At 42.5% G+C, this 17,885-nt stretch overlaps 1 protein-coding gene across 3 annotated transcripts in view; it reads left to right on the top strand.

The window, feature by feature from the left end:
* Positions 1-17,885, top strand: part of kaznb (kazrin, periplakin interacting protein b) — a gene marked incomplete at its 5' end in the record, with an annotated part of 161,686 nt that overhangs the window by 103,892 nt on the left and 39,909 nt on the right. For all 3 annotated transcript variants that reach the window (XM_079579517.1, XM_079579518.1, XM_079579519.1), the window contains one exon: positions 14,756-14,863. In XM_079579517.1, coding sequence (XP_079435643.1) covers positions 14,756-14,863 — 108 coding nt within the window. The remainder of the gene's footprint in view (positions 1-14,755; positions 14,864-17,885) is intronic.

Below are 17,885 nucleotides of genomic sequence, written 5' to 3'. Positions count from 1 at the left end.
CGTACACATTGGTCTTTTGGGCAGTAATTGTTTGTAATGAGATGATACAAGTGCACAAACACGCTCGAATGTGTCCTAATAAAACGTGGTGGTGCATTATTAAGAAAATAAGCTTTTCTTCACTTATCTTTTTTGGGAGGAAACTTTTAAAAGATATTCACGATTTTGTGGTTGGTGGAACAAGCCAGAAAGAAGAAAACGTTTTTTGGACGGGGTTGAAAGACTAGAGCCAGACTGAGCTTGTTAAAGTAGGAGTCGTCTTTGATTGAGAAATCTTCCCTAAAAACAAACTAATGCAGACTGTAACTTGTCATGAGCAGTTCAAGTCACACACACATCTATAAGTAATTCATAGCAATAATGTTCTCCAGTGCCCAACTATGACTTGTATTGGAATCCCATGTACCGTCATGTTATGTAACATCCTCCACTTGTGTGTTATATGGTTAGTTTATGGTAAAATATCTAGAAAAAAAAATTCTCTACTTCCAAAAAAATCCTGGTAATAGTTTAAAGCTCTTGTAGCCGATTGCATCACATACTTGTCCTGACAGCTGTCAAAGTCGATGTGTTTTATTGCAGCGATGCGCGGTTTCATCAGACACAAACTCCTTCATCCCGGACATGAAAGTTCCTCATCCATAGGTTCCCCGTTGTTCAGGCTTCACATCAGCAGTAACAGCAATCAAGACGTACAGTAGATGGACTCAGTTGTTCGCCTGCACTGACAGACAGTCGCCAGTCTTTTCGGTTTCGGCTTTTCCGTTCTGGGGTTTAACAGAGGAAGTGATTTGTCTCTAGTAAACCGCTGTTTTATAATGTTGGTCTCAATTTGTGTGATGAGTGTATTTCGCTAATATCCAGGCATAAACTTGGTATGGTGTTTTTGTTTTATTCCATTTCGTGCTTAGGCTTCATACAGAATCTGTTTTTTTATGGGTAATGGATTTGTTTATGGTGCATTTGAATAATAAGCCCAAATCCTTCAATATGTTACTTGGCCTATTTATTGTGAGGAGTTTATTATGAAGGGGAGATGCACAGTTGTGGCTTGTCATGTTTGTGAAGTTAATTTCTGCTTCCGATTGCGATATCGTTGCCCTTGCCTCGTCCTCCGTGTAAATTATTCCGTTTGTAAATGCACAGCTTGCAGTCACAACCCCCGATTCCCCGTCCCCCATCAGCCTCGTCACTGTCTTTGGTGAAACTCAGAAATGTGCTCCGTTCTTTCACATCAATCACTTCAGACTGAAAAGGTCAGTTGAAAACCTCTTCAGCGTTTTCCGGCATCTTTCTTGTTTTTTTTTGTTTTATATTTGTCTCAAAATGCGTCAGAATCCATTAATGGCTGTTGTGCATTTCCGTGTAACGTCTTTCGCACACATTAGCTTCAGGCGCTAATAACAGGCCGCCGCTAAGTACGTCTCCAAATGAGGCGTAATTACAGCAAAGGCGAGCATCTGCCTTATTCGTTTTTTTTCTATCTATAAGTTGGAGATAAAACTTAACTTTGCTATTGCTGTACCCCCAAGGCCATAATTAATAGCCTCATGCTAAAAGCTGCAGGTAAATGACGGGTGAGTCGTTGTAATTGCACATCGTACGTGCTAAGTGGGTCTGTGTATGGCATCTGCATAAGGGAGAGTGGTTAAGTTCAGCTAGCCAAGATGCTAATTAACACGTCCATTAACACGCCCAGCTAATTACAGGGTTTTCAAAGAGGTGTTAGCATGCTTTAGCTCGGCGGACATTCAGTTTTCTGTGTTCGGGATTGGCCCTGTGTTACATGTAAGCGATCGCGGTAGAATTTGCAATACAGTCGATTTCGGTTATCTGTTGTGTTGTTGTTTAGTTGACTTCCTGATCCCAAGACCTAGCTTAAAGGCACAGGCCAACGTTTTATATATTGAAATATGTTCTTGCTTTAGCTTAGATGAGTTGATGTGTACCTGTGTGGTCTGTAGGCATGCGCTCAGTCACGCGAAAACACCGAACATGTTGTTAGCATGTAGCCTCTCCTCCTCTCCGCATGGACCCAAACGGGGTGAAGTTAGAAGCTCTTCCACGTTTTCCCTATTTCAATACGGCTACATGAACGTTTACACGATCCAAGTCTAGTTACACAGAATGAAACGATTGGCGTAATAATACCTAAGGAGCACTTCGACTACTGCACGAACATCGAAGTGCTCCTAAGGTGTTATTACGCCTTACAATATAGTACCCCTTTTTATCCACTTAGAGAATTGATATGTTTAATTTGGTCCCATAGAGGAGAGGAGGAGAGGCTAAATGCTAACAACATGTTTGGTCTTTTTCGCGTGACTGAGGGCACGGGTGAAGATCAGACAGTTATGCATCAACTCGTCTAAGCTCAGGTAAGAACATATCTCAGTATGGAAAAACGGTGGCCTGTTCCTTTAACGCTCTCTAACACGGATGTATAGAGGGATTTAAGCCAGAAGAAACGTACTTCCCAGCAGTTACACATGATCCTTTCCAGGCTGTTTTTGGAAAAGTTCAGATTCGATTGTTACTCCATCATTAGAGATTTTAACCATGTTATAATACTGTTCTCTCATCAAAAACATACGGTATTTCGAGCCACTCAATTTTGAGTAGTCTTTGGATCTTTCCCAGTTGCTCCCAAACAGATCCTTGTGAAGTCCTACGTATCCAGGAAACGCTTTCCTCACCCCTCCATCTCTTGCTAAGCTAAATCCTGTCATTGTGAAGTAAGAACACTCGCCATAGCTTCCCTTCAGTCACACAAGCTTTTATTAATTATCATTGTAATTTTTTCTATAATCGAGCAGCCCATAATTAATGTGTTTGAGAATATTACCAAATACCTGCAAGAATAATACTAATACCCCTTGTTTAAAAGTGATCCAGACTGAAAACTCAAAATACCACATTACATAAAAGTGTTCCACTTTAATTGTCAGAGAAAGAACTGGTAGTTCCAAATTGGGCTTGGCCATATCGTATCGCATATCGTTATCGCGATCTAATTTTTTGATGATATAATTTATGTTACGCTCAGCTCCATCAGAGCAGCATAAACACTGACTGTAGAATCGTCAGTCTCGAGTAGATCATATGAGGAAATTAGTATGCCGTTAAAAAATGAATAAAATATTACTGAATTAATCTTCCCAAAAGACGTAAGGCTGGGATTTTGAAGTAATTTGTCCATTGTCAATTATATTGTCAAATACATCGTGATATAGGTTTTAGGCCATGTTGCCCTGCCCTAGTTCCAAACAAAGAGTAGTTTTAGCAGATCTGGCAGCGTACGAATTGTAGGAGTTGTAATCACAGTAAAAGTTTGTGCAAAGTCCTAATGAATATACTTGTTGCATTGCTTTTCGATACACTGCATTTGAAGCACTTCTTCCACCTCTGCAGTTTTGCCCTGTACTTTAGCTGAACCACCCTCTCGACCGGCCCTTGGACTCGGACATTAGTCATTGTGAGGAAAGCGCTGATTCAGGATCTCAGTGAAGTGTGATGAGCTGCAGGAAGAACTCTGCCCTTAAAGACTTTTCCATTGTAGCATTCTGAAAATACAGCAGCCGTCGACATGTGGGGGGAGAGCGGCCCGGGCCATTTTTCATTCACCCAATACTTCCACTCGTACAGGAAAAATTTGCCGCTACAATGGGTAATTCATCACTCTGCCGGCGACAGAGGATTGAGTTTGATATAATTCACTCTCAGGGGATATAGGGAAAGGTTTTACATTTTTATTCCTCCATTGCTTCTGTTCTATCAAAGACCATTATGGCCGAGCTGTGCTATAGATATGAGTTATAGCCACTTGAATTGAACTCTTTTTTGGATAACCCTCAAATCCACTTTTGCTTTGCCTTGAATAATTTATCTGTGACGAGGTTGAGTTCTCTGCAGGACTGACCGGCCTTCTTCGGTGAGAAACTTTTGTAAGAAGTTGTCTATAAAATGAATGTTATAGTCGTTTTTGGTCCAAGCTGGTGGGGGTTTCTTCTCGTCTCTAATGATCGCGAGCCTGGCAATCTGACAAATGACTCTGTTTGTTCCCAGACGGCGGAGCAGCGCTTGCTTTCGCACGTGGAGTTTGACGCACAACGTGAATTCAATCATACTTGTGTTTTTCTTGCAGCAGACACGTGACTTTCTGGCTGTGTTCGAGATCTCCCAGAACAAAAGCTTCACGCAGCCTGTAAATACAACATGGGGCTTTCTGTTTGCTTTGTGGGGTTTGAGAGTCGAAGCTTGTGCCCTGTACAATGCGCAGTTATGTCGGATTCTGTGTGAAGGCAGGTTGTTGGTGGGTCAGGCTGGTTCAGGTGTGGGTCTTTTCCCTCTTCTCTCCTCAGATTCTGACTAAAGCTCCGCTCCAGTTTTAGTTCTATTATTTACACTTGCACCAGCGGCACAGTGCCTCAGCAGGGCCCTTCAGTGAGACAGTCGAGGAGATAACCGGAAAGAAGAAGTTATTCTATCTTGCCCAATTATGCCAGTTATCCTCATTACAGTAGAAAATAAGACGGCTCTAAAGGTAACGGGAGGGGATTACATGTAAAGGAACCACTTCTATTAGTCTGGGTTAGTTCTAAGTGTGATTTATAAAGGAGAACGTGGGTTTATCAAATGTTGAAATAGTCACTTAGAAAAGGATCAAGTAAAGTAGACAGATCTTGAGCTGGTTTGGCCCTATAGGATTAGCCTGTTGTAAATGTATATATATATAAATGCACATAAGTAGTATAATGTAAAAGTAAAACGTGTGTCTGTGCTGGACCTGTCACGATAATCACTATATCAACTTATCGTTCAACAAATGACAGAGAAACGATACATTTTTTGGCTCGATGTCTATCGTCTGTACATTTAATAGCATTGCCCCGTATTGTTTTCTTTGTAAAACTTTGATTTTTAACTGAAGCAAATGGAGTTTCATTATGTTTCATGTTTATTGCAGCTTGTGTGGTCTTTTGGGATGTGATTTTGCACTTTTTGAACAAAGGTTTACTGTCATTTTTATGCCTGAGACTTGACAGCATCTAGTATCGTTCGAGTCAATAATATCGTTTATCGCGATACTTTCTGACCTCAATATATCGGACTTCAAATTTGTTGTCGTGACAGGCCTGGTGTCAGCGCTTAGACTGGATGAGCATAATATTTCTAATGATTTACTACAAATTACCATAGAAAAATACTGAACAAGTCTTTGCGTTTTGAAAGGACTCGGTGTCCCGGTTGGAATGAAGTCTTCGCAGTGTCTCGAGGCGGGACCGTTGACGCCCCTGTCTCAGAATGAGGCATCACGGTGCAGACGTCCCGGAGCAGCTGGCCTGGGCGTGCCACTGCGGAGGCATGTGTGAAAACTGTGCTAATCAATTCCCATGTCTATGAACCAATACGGCGCAGACGAGGAGCTCACATTTTCCACACGTCCTCACACTTTTACACAGAAGCTTCTGCTGCGAGCCGTGCCCAATGCGACCGAACGGGACGAGCCCAGTTCTCTATACGGACAGATTTTCCAGATTATTCTTCACTTTGAAACCCACTCATTGACATTTCTCACTTGTAGCTGTGACCTATTGCCTCCACAGCACCGGCCTAGTGTGTAATAATAAAAAAAAATGCTCATAGCTCTTTTTTTTTGGGGTGATGTATTAGAATAATTCCTGTAGTAGCCCCTGCCAAGTCCTCGAGCATCTTCTCATTTACAAGAATATCAAATCGAAGACCAACATTTATATATTCGCAACATTGCTCCTGTGTATCATCAGACGTTTTGTAATTCCAAATCATCGCTAAAACCAAAAATATCCACATTTCTCCGCTAATCCAATCTAAACCTCCGTCTCGCTGCAGCGCTTTCCAATGGTGCCGCGCTGGATTATCTCCTGTACAACTGACAGTGGCTAATCCCCGAGGGTTTACAGAAATATTTATTATCTAGGCCGTTATAGTCTTGATTTTTTCCAGCGCTCTGCCCCACATCTCTCGCGAACGCCAACTTGAAGGATGAGCCGGTATCGCCGAGCTTTGGTCTTGCGCGATGCGAATTTGGCAGGTCACCCCCACGGTCATCAGTCATCAGGGTGCGATGGCGATAGGGCAGTGCTATGCGTGCCTTCCTATTGTGTTTTACGGGGTAGATATTGTGGTCCTTATCCCCATGTGGCGTCGTTATGAATAATCACGTGGGTAGACGGAGCTCCCTTGTGTTTCGGTCGAACAAGAGGGAACGACGGGTAATTATTGAGCTTTGCGGCGCGGTGGTGGTGCATATGCCGGCGATGGGAGATGATAATGGTATGAAATGTTTGGGGATACACAAATATCTGCGTGCTGCTGTGTGCGTTTCCGAAAACCCCATCTGCATTTTTTGGGTTCGGTGTCGTTTTGGTCTGTGCGGGACATGTGGGGATGTAGCGATACGCAGCTGTGAATGTCGCCTTTTTGTGACCTTTTGCCAAACTGAAGTTCTCCGTTCTCCACGCTTTGTTTGTTTATCTGCTTATTTATTGTACGTGACCAAGTAAACAACTGAGACGCTTTTCCACAAATGCCGTGCTATCCAGTTTTGAGGTGAAAAGCTTTAAACCTCTTAACCCCCACCTTAACCGAGCACATTTTCTCCAGTTCGGCTTTAGCCAAATCTAGAAGCCTCTAGACTGGACGTTTGTCACGTTGTTGCTGGGTTTTTGTCACATATTGAAAACGTTTTTGTTGTGTATTTGTGAAAAAAAAAAAAAAAAAAAAAAGTAAGTGTTTTGTTGTTTTTTTTCTCATTTTTCGTCATGTTTTTTTGTTACTCTTTTCTCACTTTTCTCACGTTGCTTTTCTGCCGATGCTGTCGCTTCTCTGGCACGTTTTTATTGCCCTTTCGTCACTGTTGTGTTTTCGATGATTTTGGATGCTTTTTCGTCACATTTTTGTTGTGTTTTCATCCTTGTTGTTATGACGCTTTTGTGGGGGTTAAGAAGTTAATATTCACTTTTCGGTTACTGTAGTGGTTCTGACACGTTTCACATCTGACTAGGCCCAGATCAAGATCAAATCAGAACGAAACAGGGTCTAAAAGTGACTGAAATTGGGCAAAATGATCTCTGCACGCTGTGCAAACCATGAGAAACACGGGTGCATGGGTGACTGGTTCCTTGCTGTAAAGCGCTTTGGGCCTGATAAAGGTAGAAAAGCGTTATATAAGTTGAGTCCATTTACCATTTAAAATGTAAAACTCCTAAACGATGTGTTAAGAGCTTTAAAGGAATAGGCCACCGTTTTTACATACTGAGATATGTTCTTACCTTAGCTTTGACGAGTTCTTTAGGACCTGTCTGATCTTCACCCGTGCCTTCAGTCACGTAAACACAGCGCAGACGGCGTTAGCATTTAGCCTCTCCCTCTCTCCTCTATAGCTCCAAAACAGATCAAGATAGAAGCTACCAAGCTCTTCCACGTTTTCCCTATTTAAATATGGTTACGTGATCAGACAGGTCCTAAAGAACTCGTCAAAGCTAAGGTAAGAACATATCTCAATATGTAAAAACCGTGGCCTATTCCTTTAATCCCTCAGACAGAGCAGAAATGACATCAGAATGTCACAATAAAGCAAATGAGTCTGTTAATTGCAGCAATCATCACCTGATCTGTCTGATCACCACCTCAAATATCCACGTCCACACGGGCCAAGGTGAAGTGTCTCGCCCCTCTGAGGACACGAGGACAGTAGTGCAGGTTGACCTTCAAGTACACAACTCACCAGCACCTTTCTGCAAATGTTTCAGCAAATACATTGTCGGTGGCGTTATAGAAGTGTTCGACGCTTTAACAGCTGTAGTTTTGGTCGTAAAAAGAAAGGGTGTTCCAATTTGCTTTTCATAGAACAGTTGCGCTTTTCCCCGCCATTCCATAGTTTTAGTTTTTAATAGAACTTAGCCGATTGAACGCGGCGTCAGCGTCGGCGTAAGTGAATCTATAGCTCCGGGACGCTGTTTATCTGCTCTCTCCCGGGGCCGTTTTGTGGGTTTATTCCTCCGTCAAGTGGCTTGATTTATGTTCATTTGAGGATTGCCATCTGCTGTAAAGGATGTTAATGAGAGGTGCGGGTGGAGATGTGCCACCGGGGAGCCGAGTCGGCATTTTCTGGGCTCACGCTGGGACATCAGGGCCATGTGTTTGTACCTGATAAAAATAAATAAAAAAACAGGAGGGACCGGGACAGGCTGGGGTCAGGGAGGAGGGGGCTGGCTTGTAAAAGAATCCCATTAGTGCAACCTAAAGTAAGAAGCTTCCTTGGCCTCATGTGAGGAGTCAATATTACGATAAAATGCACTGACATTTGACTTCTGTTGCACTGCAGTGACATCATCTGCATACCTTCTGCTGCTCTGGGCTTTAGCTTGTACGCAGTAGCACTAACAGTAACAAGTCTACTCTCTGTACAAATGAGCTCCTTAATTATTTTTTTATCATTTACAGTAATTTTATGCATTTCCTGTTTCCCTCTGACCATTTGTCACCCCAATCCTTCAGATCAGTCCAACCCTGCGCTAAAGGTGACGGAGGCCGAGCCGCTTTGCATAATGTCACTTTGTTCATTTATGCAGCGCGGCCTCGGCTGGAAACCCTATTCAGACACGGTTTAAAATTCCCCGCACATTACGCCATTTTCCATTTAATTGCTCGGGAGGAGATGATAGAAATTTCAGCGCTGTGGTTATTTTGCTTCCCCAATATGAAATAATTGCCGCGCGGCACACACGAAATGTCGAATCCTTGAGAGCTTTGTGATTACGAGCGAGTCGCTTTTTTTTGGCAGACGCAAACTTTTGTCATCGCTTGTATAGATTTGCCTTTGGGAGACAGCCTTTTGTGGCTTTGAACAAAGGCGCTTGCTGTGATGCTGAGGGGCTGGAGCTGCGGGGCGCTCGGTGCAGATGAAGAACAATCCTGCATTGTTGCCATGAAAGGCACGTGTTACTTTCCCTCTCTCTGAAGGGACAGCGCTGCATCTTTCTCTTAGATTTTGGGGAAGTTTTCATCTTCCTCATATCTTTCCCGAGTCCGTGTTGGATTGACCCGTGTGCGTGCAAAAATAGAAATGATACAGTATGTGAAAGGCATCGTCGGGGAAGGCCCCTCTCCCCCAGTATCTGTTTTGCTAATGACCGCTGTAAATGGACAAAGTGTTCCCTCCCTGAGACAAACATTATGAGGGACCTATCAGAGCGGTGCAGACAGCTCATCTGTAGCAGCCTGTAATTACATTGGCATCCAGTCCATCAGGAAGCAGGCATCTTCACTGTGGCATTCATCACCGGGATGAGACCGGCAGGGACTTTATCAGGACACAACCAACACCAGCCGGGTTTTCATTCTTTGTTTATGAAGCAAAACAGAAGGTGAAGTGACTGCAGGCTGCATGTATTAGTCCATTATACTTTGTGAACTAATGGCTGAAAAGGATGGCTTTTCTCTTTGGCTTCTTCACCTTCCTCAATTTGTGACTCTAAATGAATGAATGAAAGAGTAATTACGGCAGTCAGGTGCAGTACGCCTATTTAACCCTGCTATTTAATGCTGCACCTACTCTTAAAGGGACTATAGGGAGTTTAAAAATGTTAAAATTAAGTATTTTCCTCCCCCTACATGTTCCAGCCATGTCCTAATGTGTAGAATGAGCCCAGACCTGTTCACCACAACTGCCTCTAAAATCCTGCACTGTCACTCAAAAAGGTGTCACTTCGGCCCGAATTGCCGTCATGCACGAGCTTAATATAGAAGGTGCAGTTACACATATGGCCTGAGGTGGCAGTAGTGAGCATAAAATGGCCAACTTGCATCCAGCTCCTTTAAATGTTGTTACAATGCTTGCATTAACTAGAGCAGACCTGGGCAAACCCTAAGAACTTTCCATAAACAAATGCTCACTCCCGTCCGGCCACTAGGGGGCTACTTAAAACAGTAGTGTCCAGCAGAGGGCACTGTCATAATAAGAGATCAGAATATAAACAACACATTACAGGCACATGGGAAATGGACAGTCAGCCCCAGGGCGTGGGGCAATGAATAATAAATGAATAATGACGACAGCGTAACAGAAACTTGTGACACAGGCTTGTAAAGTGCAATACAAGTGCAATTAATAATAATAAACCACAAACAATACAAGTGTAAGCTGTTTTTTTTTTTTTTAAGAGGGGGTATTATGCTTTTTTCAGTCCCATAGCACCAGTCTATATCTCACTACAATGATGACAAAGCCTTCTGTTGGTCTGTAAATGCAGTAAATTAGAATAACTGCCTTGTATAAAATTGCTCTCTCAAAATGGCTGTAGTGAATGTCTTAAAATAGGCCTCTGTCTCTTTAAGAGCCTCTGACCCTTTCCGACACGCCCCCTCCACACGCTGTCTGTGGCATCAGTGGGGAGGAGGTTCTGCTGAGGAGCAGTGGTTGGTCACTCGGCTGGTGACGAAAGCTCGGAGGCGTCTCCAGGAGGTGGGGGCGTTCCTAGGAGGACTCAGGCAAACCTATCCCTAAAATGGCCGCCATCAGAGTTTTTACAGATTACTCAAAAATACGTGAATGTGCCAAGGCAACACTTCAGGCATGTTTTTAATGAGGGAATGACAGAATAACATGATGTAAAGCTTGAAAAAGTCAATTTTGCATAATACCCCTCCTTTAAGAGGCTACTGTCAGGCTCATTATTATTCATTTATTTTCCCAATCAAAGCATGTTTTTATTATGGAGCTTTCGTTAAAGGACCCCGGCAATACACTCCCGATATATTTGGGCCCCCAGGGAAATTTACTTTGAGACTTCTGCTATAGTGCACCGCTTCATTTCCAACGAACTCTGTTTGAAGGAAACGCAGAGGTGCTTTCAGTGCGATGGTAGAAGTTAACGAGGATAAGAAGTTGAATAACCTAAATAACAATACACAAGCATGTGCGTCCTTGGTTTGATGTGGCTAAATAACAGTAGGTATCAGCTATTCAAAACTCACAATTAAGTGTAATGTACAATAGGATAAAGTCGAGCAGAAAAAGTTTGAGTTTTTGTTGCCCCTCTGGCTTCTCATGTGGCCCCCTATGATAATTAATTGCCCACCCCTGAACTAGAAGGAACTTTCTGTGCTACTAAAACTGTATATTTGGAATAAGGAATTGATACTTTTGAACATTTTAATACCGTATTTTTCCCTTCACCAAAGTTGTTGAGATGTAGACTCTGTTTTCACATCCATATCACCCTCAAGTCTGAGTCATTAAAAAAAAAGTCTGAGTCACTATCAGGTGCATTGAGTTGCCTCGTGTACAAAATGCACAGTATAAATAAAGTTGCCTTGCCCTGCCCATCAGCCTGGATTCAGATTCGGACCCATTTAGGAAGAATGTTTGTATTATTTTCCAATTCCAATTCATTCTGATAGCATTTAACTACCTTTGAATTTAAAGCCGATGAAATTCACATATTCACAGGTCGGCAACGCCAAGGTTAAATAGATCAAGCCCGAGTCCAAGTTTCAGGTTTTTTTTTTATAAAATACAGTTGTGTTCAGTTCAGTTGTAAGTAAAAAAGTAAGTCAGTGAATTTTTTTTTTCATATGATGTATTTTCTCGCCAAAGCTCTCATCTCCCAGCTTTGTAGAGGTATTTAAAAGCATCTAAACACTCCGCTCCAAGTGAATCGACAAAAGGTCAGTGATATGATGAATTGGAAGCAAATGTAAAAGCCGAGCGAGTGGCACCGACACCTCTGCTCTGAGAGCCTGTAGAGTATTTCTCTGTTCAATGGGAAGGATTTCATAGCAAAGAGTAAGATGAAGTCTTACGATGTATCCATGTGTGTCAGTTTAAGTCACTATTTGGTCAATACCATCGACCAATTTACCATGGGCTAATATTTAGTTATAAAAACAGATAATGACTTCTACAGTAGTTTAAATACCGTGGTTCTACATTGAAATAGCCGATACGTGAGCCTGACGCCGCAGCAGCTCGTGTCTTTCTCCGCTTCATTCTGGCCTTTTCCAAAATAAATAAGACGAGGAGCTCCGCGTAGCGTTGTTTTAGATCGTCTGGTTGTAATTTATCTGGTGACACTGCTGACAGCTGACGATGTAATTGACAAATATTTGTTTTGGCCATGAAATTTCTGTTGTCAGTTGGTGGGACAGCTAAGGTCAGGGACTTTAATGCCAGAGTTCGCTGGTTCAAGGCCAGGAGAGGGACTATGTAGTAAAATGTGTGAAAAGTTGATGAAGATTTATTGATTGCAGATACAGTTGTTCGACAATTGGTTCATTCTTGAATTGCAAGGATTTGTCTTTACTTATCCCCAAGAGCACCTCTCGCCCCCACCCCACAGACGTCAGCCAGGCAACACTGCAGGTTAAACAGGAATTGGTTTTCCCGGGGGTTAAGGCAGGGCCGTGGGAAGATATTTTGGCTAGGGGGTGCTGAGAGACAAGATTGCCCCCCAAAACGCTATTTCTTAGCTTATTTCCTATTTATTTAACCCCTTAACTCCCACCTGAACCAAGCACATTTTCTCCAGTTTGGCTTTAACCCAGTCCAAAAGCTTCTGGAAAAAAGCTGTGAAAATAGCAACAAAACTGAGACGAAAACAATGATGGAAATGTGACAAAAAAGTGACGAAAACATTGACAAAAAAGTGACGAAAAATTACAAATAATTGATGAAAAACTGAAGAAAAAATTGATGAAAAAATGACAAAAATGTGACAAAATGTGACAAAAAATGACAAAAAATTGATAAAAAATTTACAAAAAATGACAAAAAAGTGACGAAAAATTTATGAAAAAGTGGCAAAAATGAGAAAAAAATGACAAATAATTGATGAAAAACTGAAGAAAAAACTGATGAAAAAATGACAAAAATGTGACAAAAATGTGACAAAAATGTGACAAAAATTTGACAAAATGTGACAAAAAATGACAAAAATTTGATAAAAAATTACAAAAAAATTACAAAAAACTGACGAAAAATTTATGAAAAAGTGGCAAAAATGTGACAAAAAAATGACAAAAAATTGATAAAAAACTGAAGAAAAAATTGACGAAAAAATGACCAAAATGTGACAAAAAAATGACCAAACTGTGATAAAAAATGACCAAAAAAAAAAGTTACAAAAATGAGCTGAATACCCAACAAAAAAATGATGGAAAAAAAATCTGATGACGTGAGGAAAAAGATCCTCTCGGTTCAGGCGGGAGTTAAGAGGTTAATATTGCCTGTAATGCATAGACGATCCACCAGGGGGTGCTGCAGCACCCACAGCACCCTGGGTTCCCACGGCCTTGGGTTAAGGGGTTAAACGGGATTACAGGTGCCCTGCTGTGGATGTTTGTAAAGCTTTGAAAGAGATCGGTCTTATACATAAGGGGCAATTGCACATTTATATTAACACAAAGAAGAATATCAGCGGATGTTCTGCATAGAGTGGCGCATGTGTGCTTGTAGAATTTGCCTTGCTGCTGACAGGCCCTCTGAATCAGCTGGAACATACACATCTGCTTTCAACCAACACATGGCATCTCAAATCATCTTCTCTGTGAGCGTTCATTTTGCTATAGATCGATGTCAAGGTAAAGGTGCATTGGAGTGGTGAGGAGACAATCGGATATGTTGTCTGAGACGAAATATAAGCTTTGTTGAGAGTAGTTAGGTGACGTGGTCGTCTAAATTGTCAACACAGCTGACAATCCACTAGATAAATTAAAACCAGACGATCTAAAACAACGTGAACCGATTCATCGCGACACCGTGCAGCGCAAAAGTGGAAGAAATGAAGCGGCCGGAGAGGACGTCTGACACGGAACCACGTGGGCGGCGCATTTCACAACAAAGCACATGGCTCATGTTTAGATTACGGTGAAACAGAGACAGGGAAACATCTGAGAACATTTGACAACAGGGAGAGGGATGATGAAAGAAGACAGCTACTGCTTTATTTGGATTATATGGATGTATGGACAGCACATGTATGAGTGAGGCAGGGACCTGGAGTCTGAGATTAAAGGTTTTTTTGCACTTAAACGCACCGTTGACGTCGCTTCTATGTACGAATAGTAGTTGCAGCACGAGCTCCCAAAGTTTTATGTTTTATGAGTGCAGTTTGTGTCGTGCCACGCCCACTTTTAGTCGACTAATCCCTGGTCAGAGCAAGTTTTTGAAAGTCTTTGGGGCCATCCCTAGTGTCAATGTTTTTTAAATGCGGCGGTGAGATTAACAACTATCTTCTCAGGGTGCACGTGACGGGGGCCGCGACTCTCTCCTCTCAGTTTGCGGAGAAAGTAGAGACGCTGATGACATAACAAAGCATGAAAGAAACTCCCATGACACAAAGAGCCTTGATGATTTAAAAGAAGAAGTTTTGTTTAGGTTTCAAAGTCGGGGAAAAGAAAAATTGTTCTCCTCTTGATAAAAATGTCTTTGATGCCGGCTGAAGTTTTAAAGACGTAATTGTCCCGACGTGCTTCTTTTTCGTTTCCTTTTCTATCAAAACAAATTGCGAATGATTAAAACCAACATCACATTGGGACATCAATTTGCTGCGATATGGATTGATGAATGTCAAAGAAACACAGAGAAGACTGTTACCGAGTTATCTCTCTCAGTTGATTTAATATTGAGTGACAATTAGGGAGGCCTTTGTGTGTTGTTTTGTTCCCGACCAAATAAACAATAAACCATGAAGCATTTGTGTTTACTTTGCAGACTCTTCGGTGCACCGCAGACAGAAGGCCCTGGTCACAGACATGTGCTACAACACGGACATCTCCACTTTGGCCAACTTCGGCTCTCCAGACTGCTCCCTCGGCAAAGGTGAGCTCACAAAGCCCTGGGGTTAGATTCTGCTGTTGCTGCGTTGAGAAGCACATTGTTGCTTTCCCTGGTGGAGATTCATTCTTGAAAGAAAGGCTAGTTTGCAAATGTCTGTGGAAGAAACGGCAGACAGCTTGTTGTGCAATCAATCGACAAGTGCGTTTGAAAAATCCTTTTGCAATCAAGGCAAGGGTTGTGAATTTTTAACTGACTTCAGGGCACAATGTTTTTGTTGCTTGTTTGGTGTGGGAGAAATCCTGAGAACCTTGAAAAATTATTTCAATAAGCAAACCCATCCATCCACTTTTCCTCCGCTTTATCCGGGGCCGGGTCGCGGAGTCTCAGTCGAGATGCCCAAACTTCCCTCCTCCAGCTGTTCTGAGGGGACCCTGAGGCGACACCGGGCCAGCTCGGAGACAGAGCCCCACCAGCGTCGGCACATTCGTTCATCAACATGTTTTCTGTTTTTTTTGTGTCTTTTTTTAAAGATAGGGTAAGCCTCATGCTTATTTTAATGCACTCTACACCAATCTAGGTACAAAACATGGGAAAGGGAACAAAAACTAGGGCTGGGGTTGAAGGCTCCGTGTGGCGGATTGTCCCTGACCTGGTTTTGCACCTAGGGGCTGGGGTGGATGTTGGGGGGTGGCCCGGGCCCTCCAGGTGAAGGGGGGCGGGAGAGGGGGAGGAGGTCTCGGAGTGTCAATGTAATGACGACGTATGATCACATATGATCATATCCCTTTCATTTAGTTCTGTCTCACTTATCCATCCAATCACGTAATCCCTCCTCCCCATGTGTGCTGATTGTGGTGCTTAGGGAGAGCGGGAAAGAGGGACTAAAATCTCTGGTGTTCCCCATCTCTGGAAGATCCATCAAAATCCACTTCTGAAGTTGTACCTCGCTACCCAATTCAAAAGTCACTGCCAAAAAACAAACAAACACACAATCACTCAACCACCAAAACAAAAAAAGACATCTTAAACTAAGCATAACATCGGGCTAAAGGTCTCAGTGACAAAGCCCAGAGCATTGACAGACACGCAGTATATTATGGCTTAGACTCGATATGAATCACTTCTGTCACGTAATGTACTCTATGGGGACACTTTGACGGGTCTCACTCCTTTATCCCTGAGAAATAACACGCTTCTCTTTGCAAATTGCCCCGACGTCAGCGCCGTTTTTTCCCGCTTCGCACCACGCCGCAATTATGGCACGGAAAGACCACTTATTTTGCCCAATCACTGCGTGGGATTTAAAACGCTTTGCACAACGACATGTGACAAACTATAATAGCGTATCTCGGCGGTAATCAAAGTGCCGGCCCGTGATAATGTCCGCATAAAGACTATTGATCTCATCTGTATTGATTTTCAGCTTCGTCCGCCTTCCCTTTCAATGACTGCTATTATCCCCGTTCTATTCTTTGTGATGCCGTCCGTTCATTTTGGCCGAGTCGTTTGGCGTCTTTGCTGCACAAGCGTGTCATTTGCATTCACCCGGAGTCGCCGTTTTCGACAGGCTTGAACTATTATTGCTTCTTCTTTTTTTCTCGCCCGGAGAGTCAGATGTTATTAGACGGGACATGGCGGACTGAGGGGATGAAGAGATGTCATTTTATTAGTTAATTGCATTGAAGAAGGGGGGAAACTGAACATGGACAACAAACCCAAACAGCCTCTCGCGGTCAAATTTGCAAATAATGTGGTTATAGTCACATCGTTATCTTCCCGTAGACACAGACTGTTTGAATTCAATGAGAGGATGCAAAACTTTTTCTTTTTTTTTCCCGAAAGGATTGCGGACCGTCCACTCAGCGCTTGATTTAGCTCCACTTTTCCTCGTCGTCCCTCCGAGTGAACTAATGTTTTAATACTACTTTGGCGCTGGCAGTCTCTATCGGCACTCTCCAGCTCCGATAATGCAGACAGGCAGGTCAGCCATGTGCAGCGGCCAGAGGAGAGAGGTGGAGAGAGAGGAGGGGACTGGGGGATTTCACTTTGGAGTTTGCGTGGGCAAGGAGAAAAGAGGCAGAGCATCATTGAGAAGAGGAAAGATTTACAACTGAGAGTTATTTTACTGTCTGGACCATGCTTTCAGTGTCAGGGTTTTCACATTTTGTAAGCGCTTAGAACAGTCAAATATTCACTGCTTCTTTAGGCTGGTTGTATTAAGCTCCTTACATAAGCCCAAAATGGATTTCTCTGTTCATACAAGTTCACGGCATCGGAAAGTTTGAGCTATCAAATCTATCAGGCACTCCACAAGTTACTTCTGTTATGATTTTTATTAGAGATGCACCGATCCGAATATTAGTCAGTAGTATTATTAATACTTGGTAATTGGTATTCACCTTATTTCTAGGTATGTTGGGGATGAACTGGGACAGAGACTGTGTAAAACTGGAACAAGTCAGTGGTCTTGTAGAAATCTATTCAGACATGAGACCAAGGACTCAAAACTGGGACTGTCCCGGGTAAACTGGGACATCTGGTCACCCTAGGTATTAGTATTGGATGTCCGAGCAATCAGGTATTCCAGATTACTGATACTGAACCGATATCTGTTTGGGCTCTCATCATTTTAAAGACAACTTTCACCAACTTGATATAAGCTTAAGCTGTAGAATCCAGTCGCTGAGTTAGGTTTCCACTACATCAGTATGCTAATGCTAGCGCCAACTAATGTGTAGGACAGAAAACATGATTTCCAATAATAATGGCCATTTTTGAAGGTTTCAGTCTTTGTAATTTAGTTAATGAAAGTTCATGCTGTTGCTGAATAACTGATCTACCGTGTTTGTAATGCACAAGTTGTTATGATCAGATCATTTGCTGAGAGGATAATTAATGCAGAGAAGTCCAGTGATCCTTGTTTAATGTTTTTCAATTACAGTATATGAACCCACTGACATATAATCTTGTGTGCAAGATAACACAAGATTTTATTTATCTCACTATGTAGAAATTCACAAGACCATTTGCTTTTTTCACTCACAGAAAAGCGCATAACTCAAGC

This window comes from Gobius niger, assembly GCF_951799975.1.
Source record: "Gobius niger genome assembly, chromosome: 20".
In the NCBI taxonomy this organism is placed as follows: domain Eukaryota; kingdom Metazoa; phylum Chordata; class Actinopteri; order Gobiiformes; family Gobiidae; genus Gobius; species Gobius niger.
Note: the sequence above shows the minus strand (reverse complement) of the source record. Positions and strands in the feature narration are given on the sequence as shown.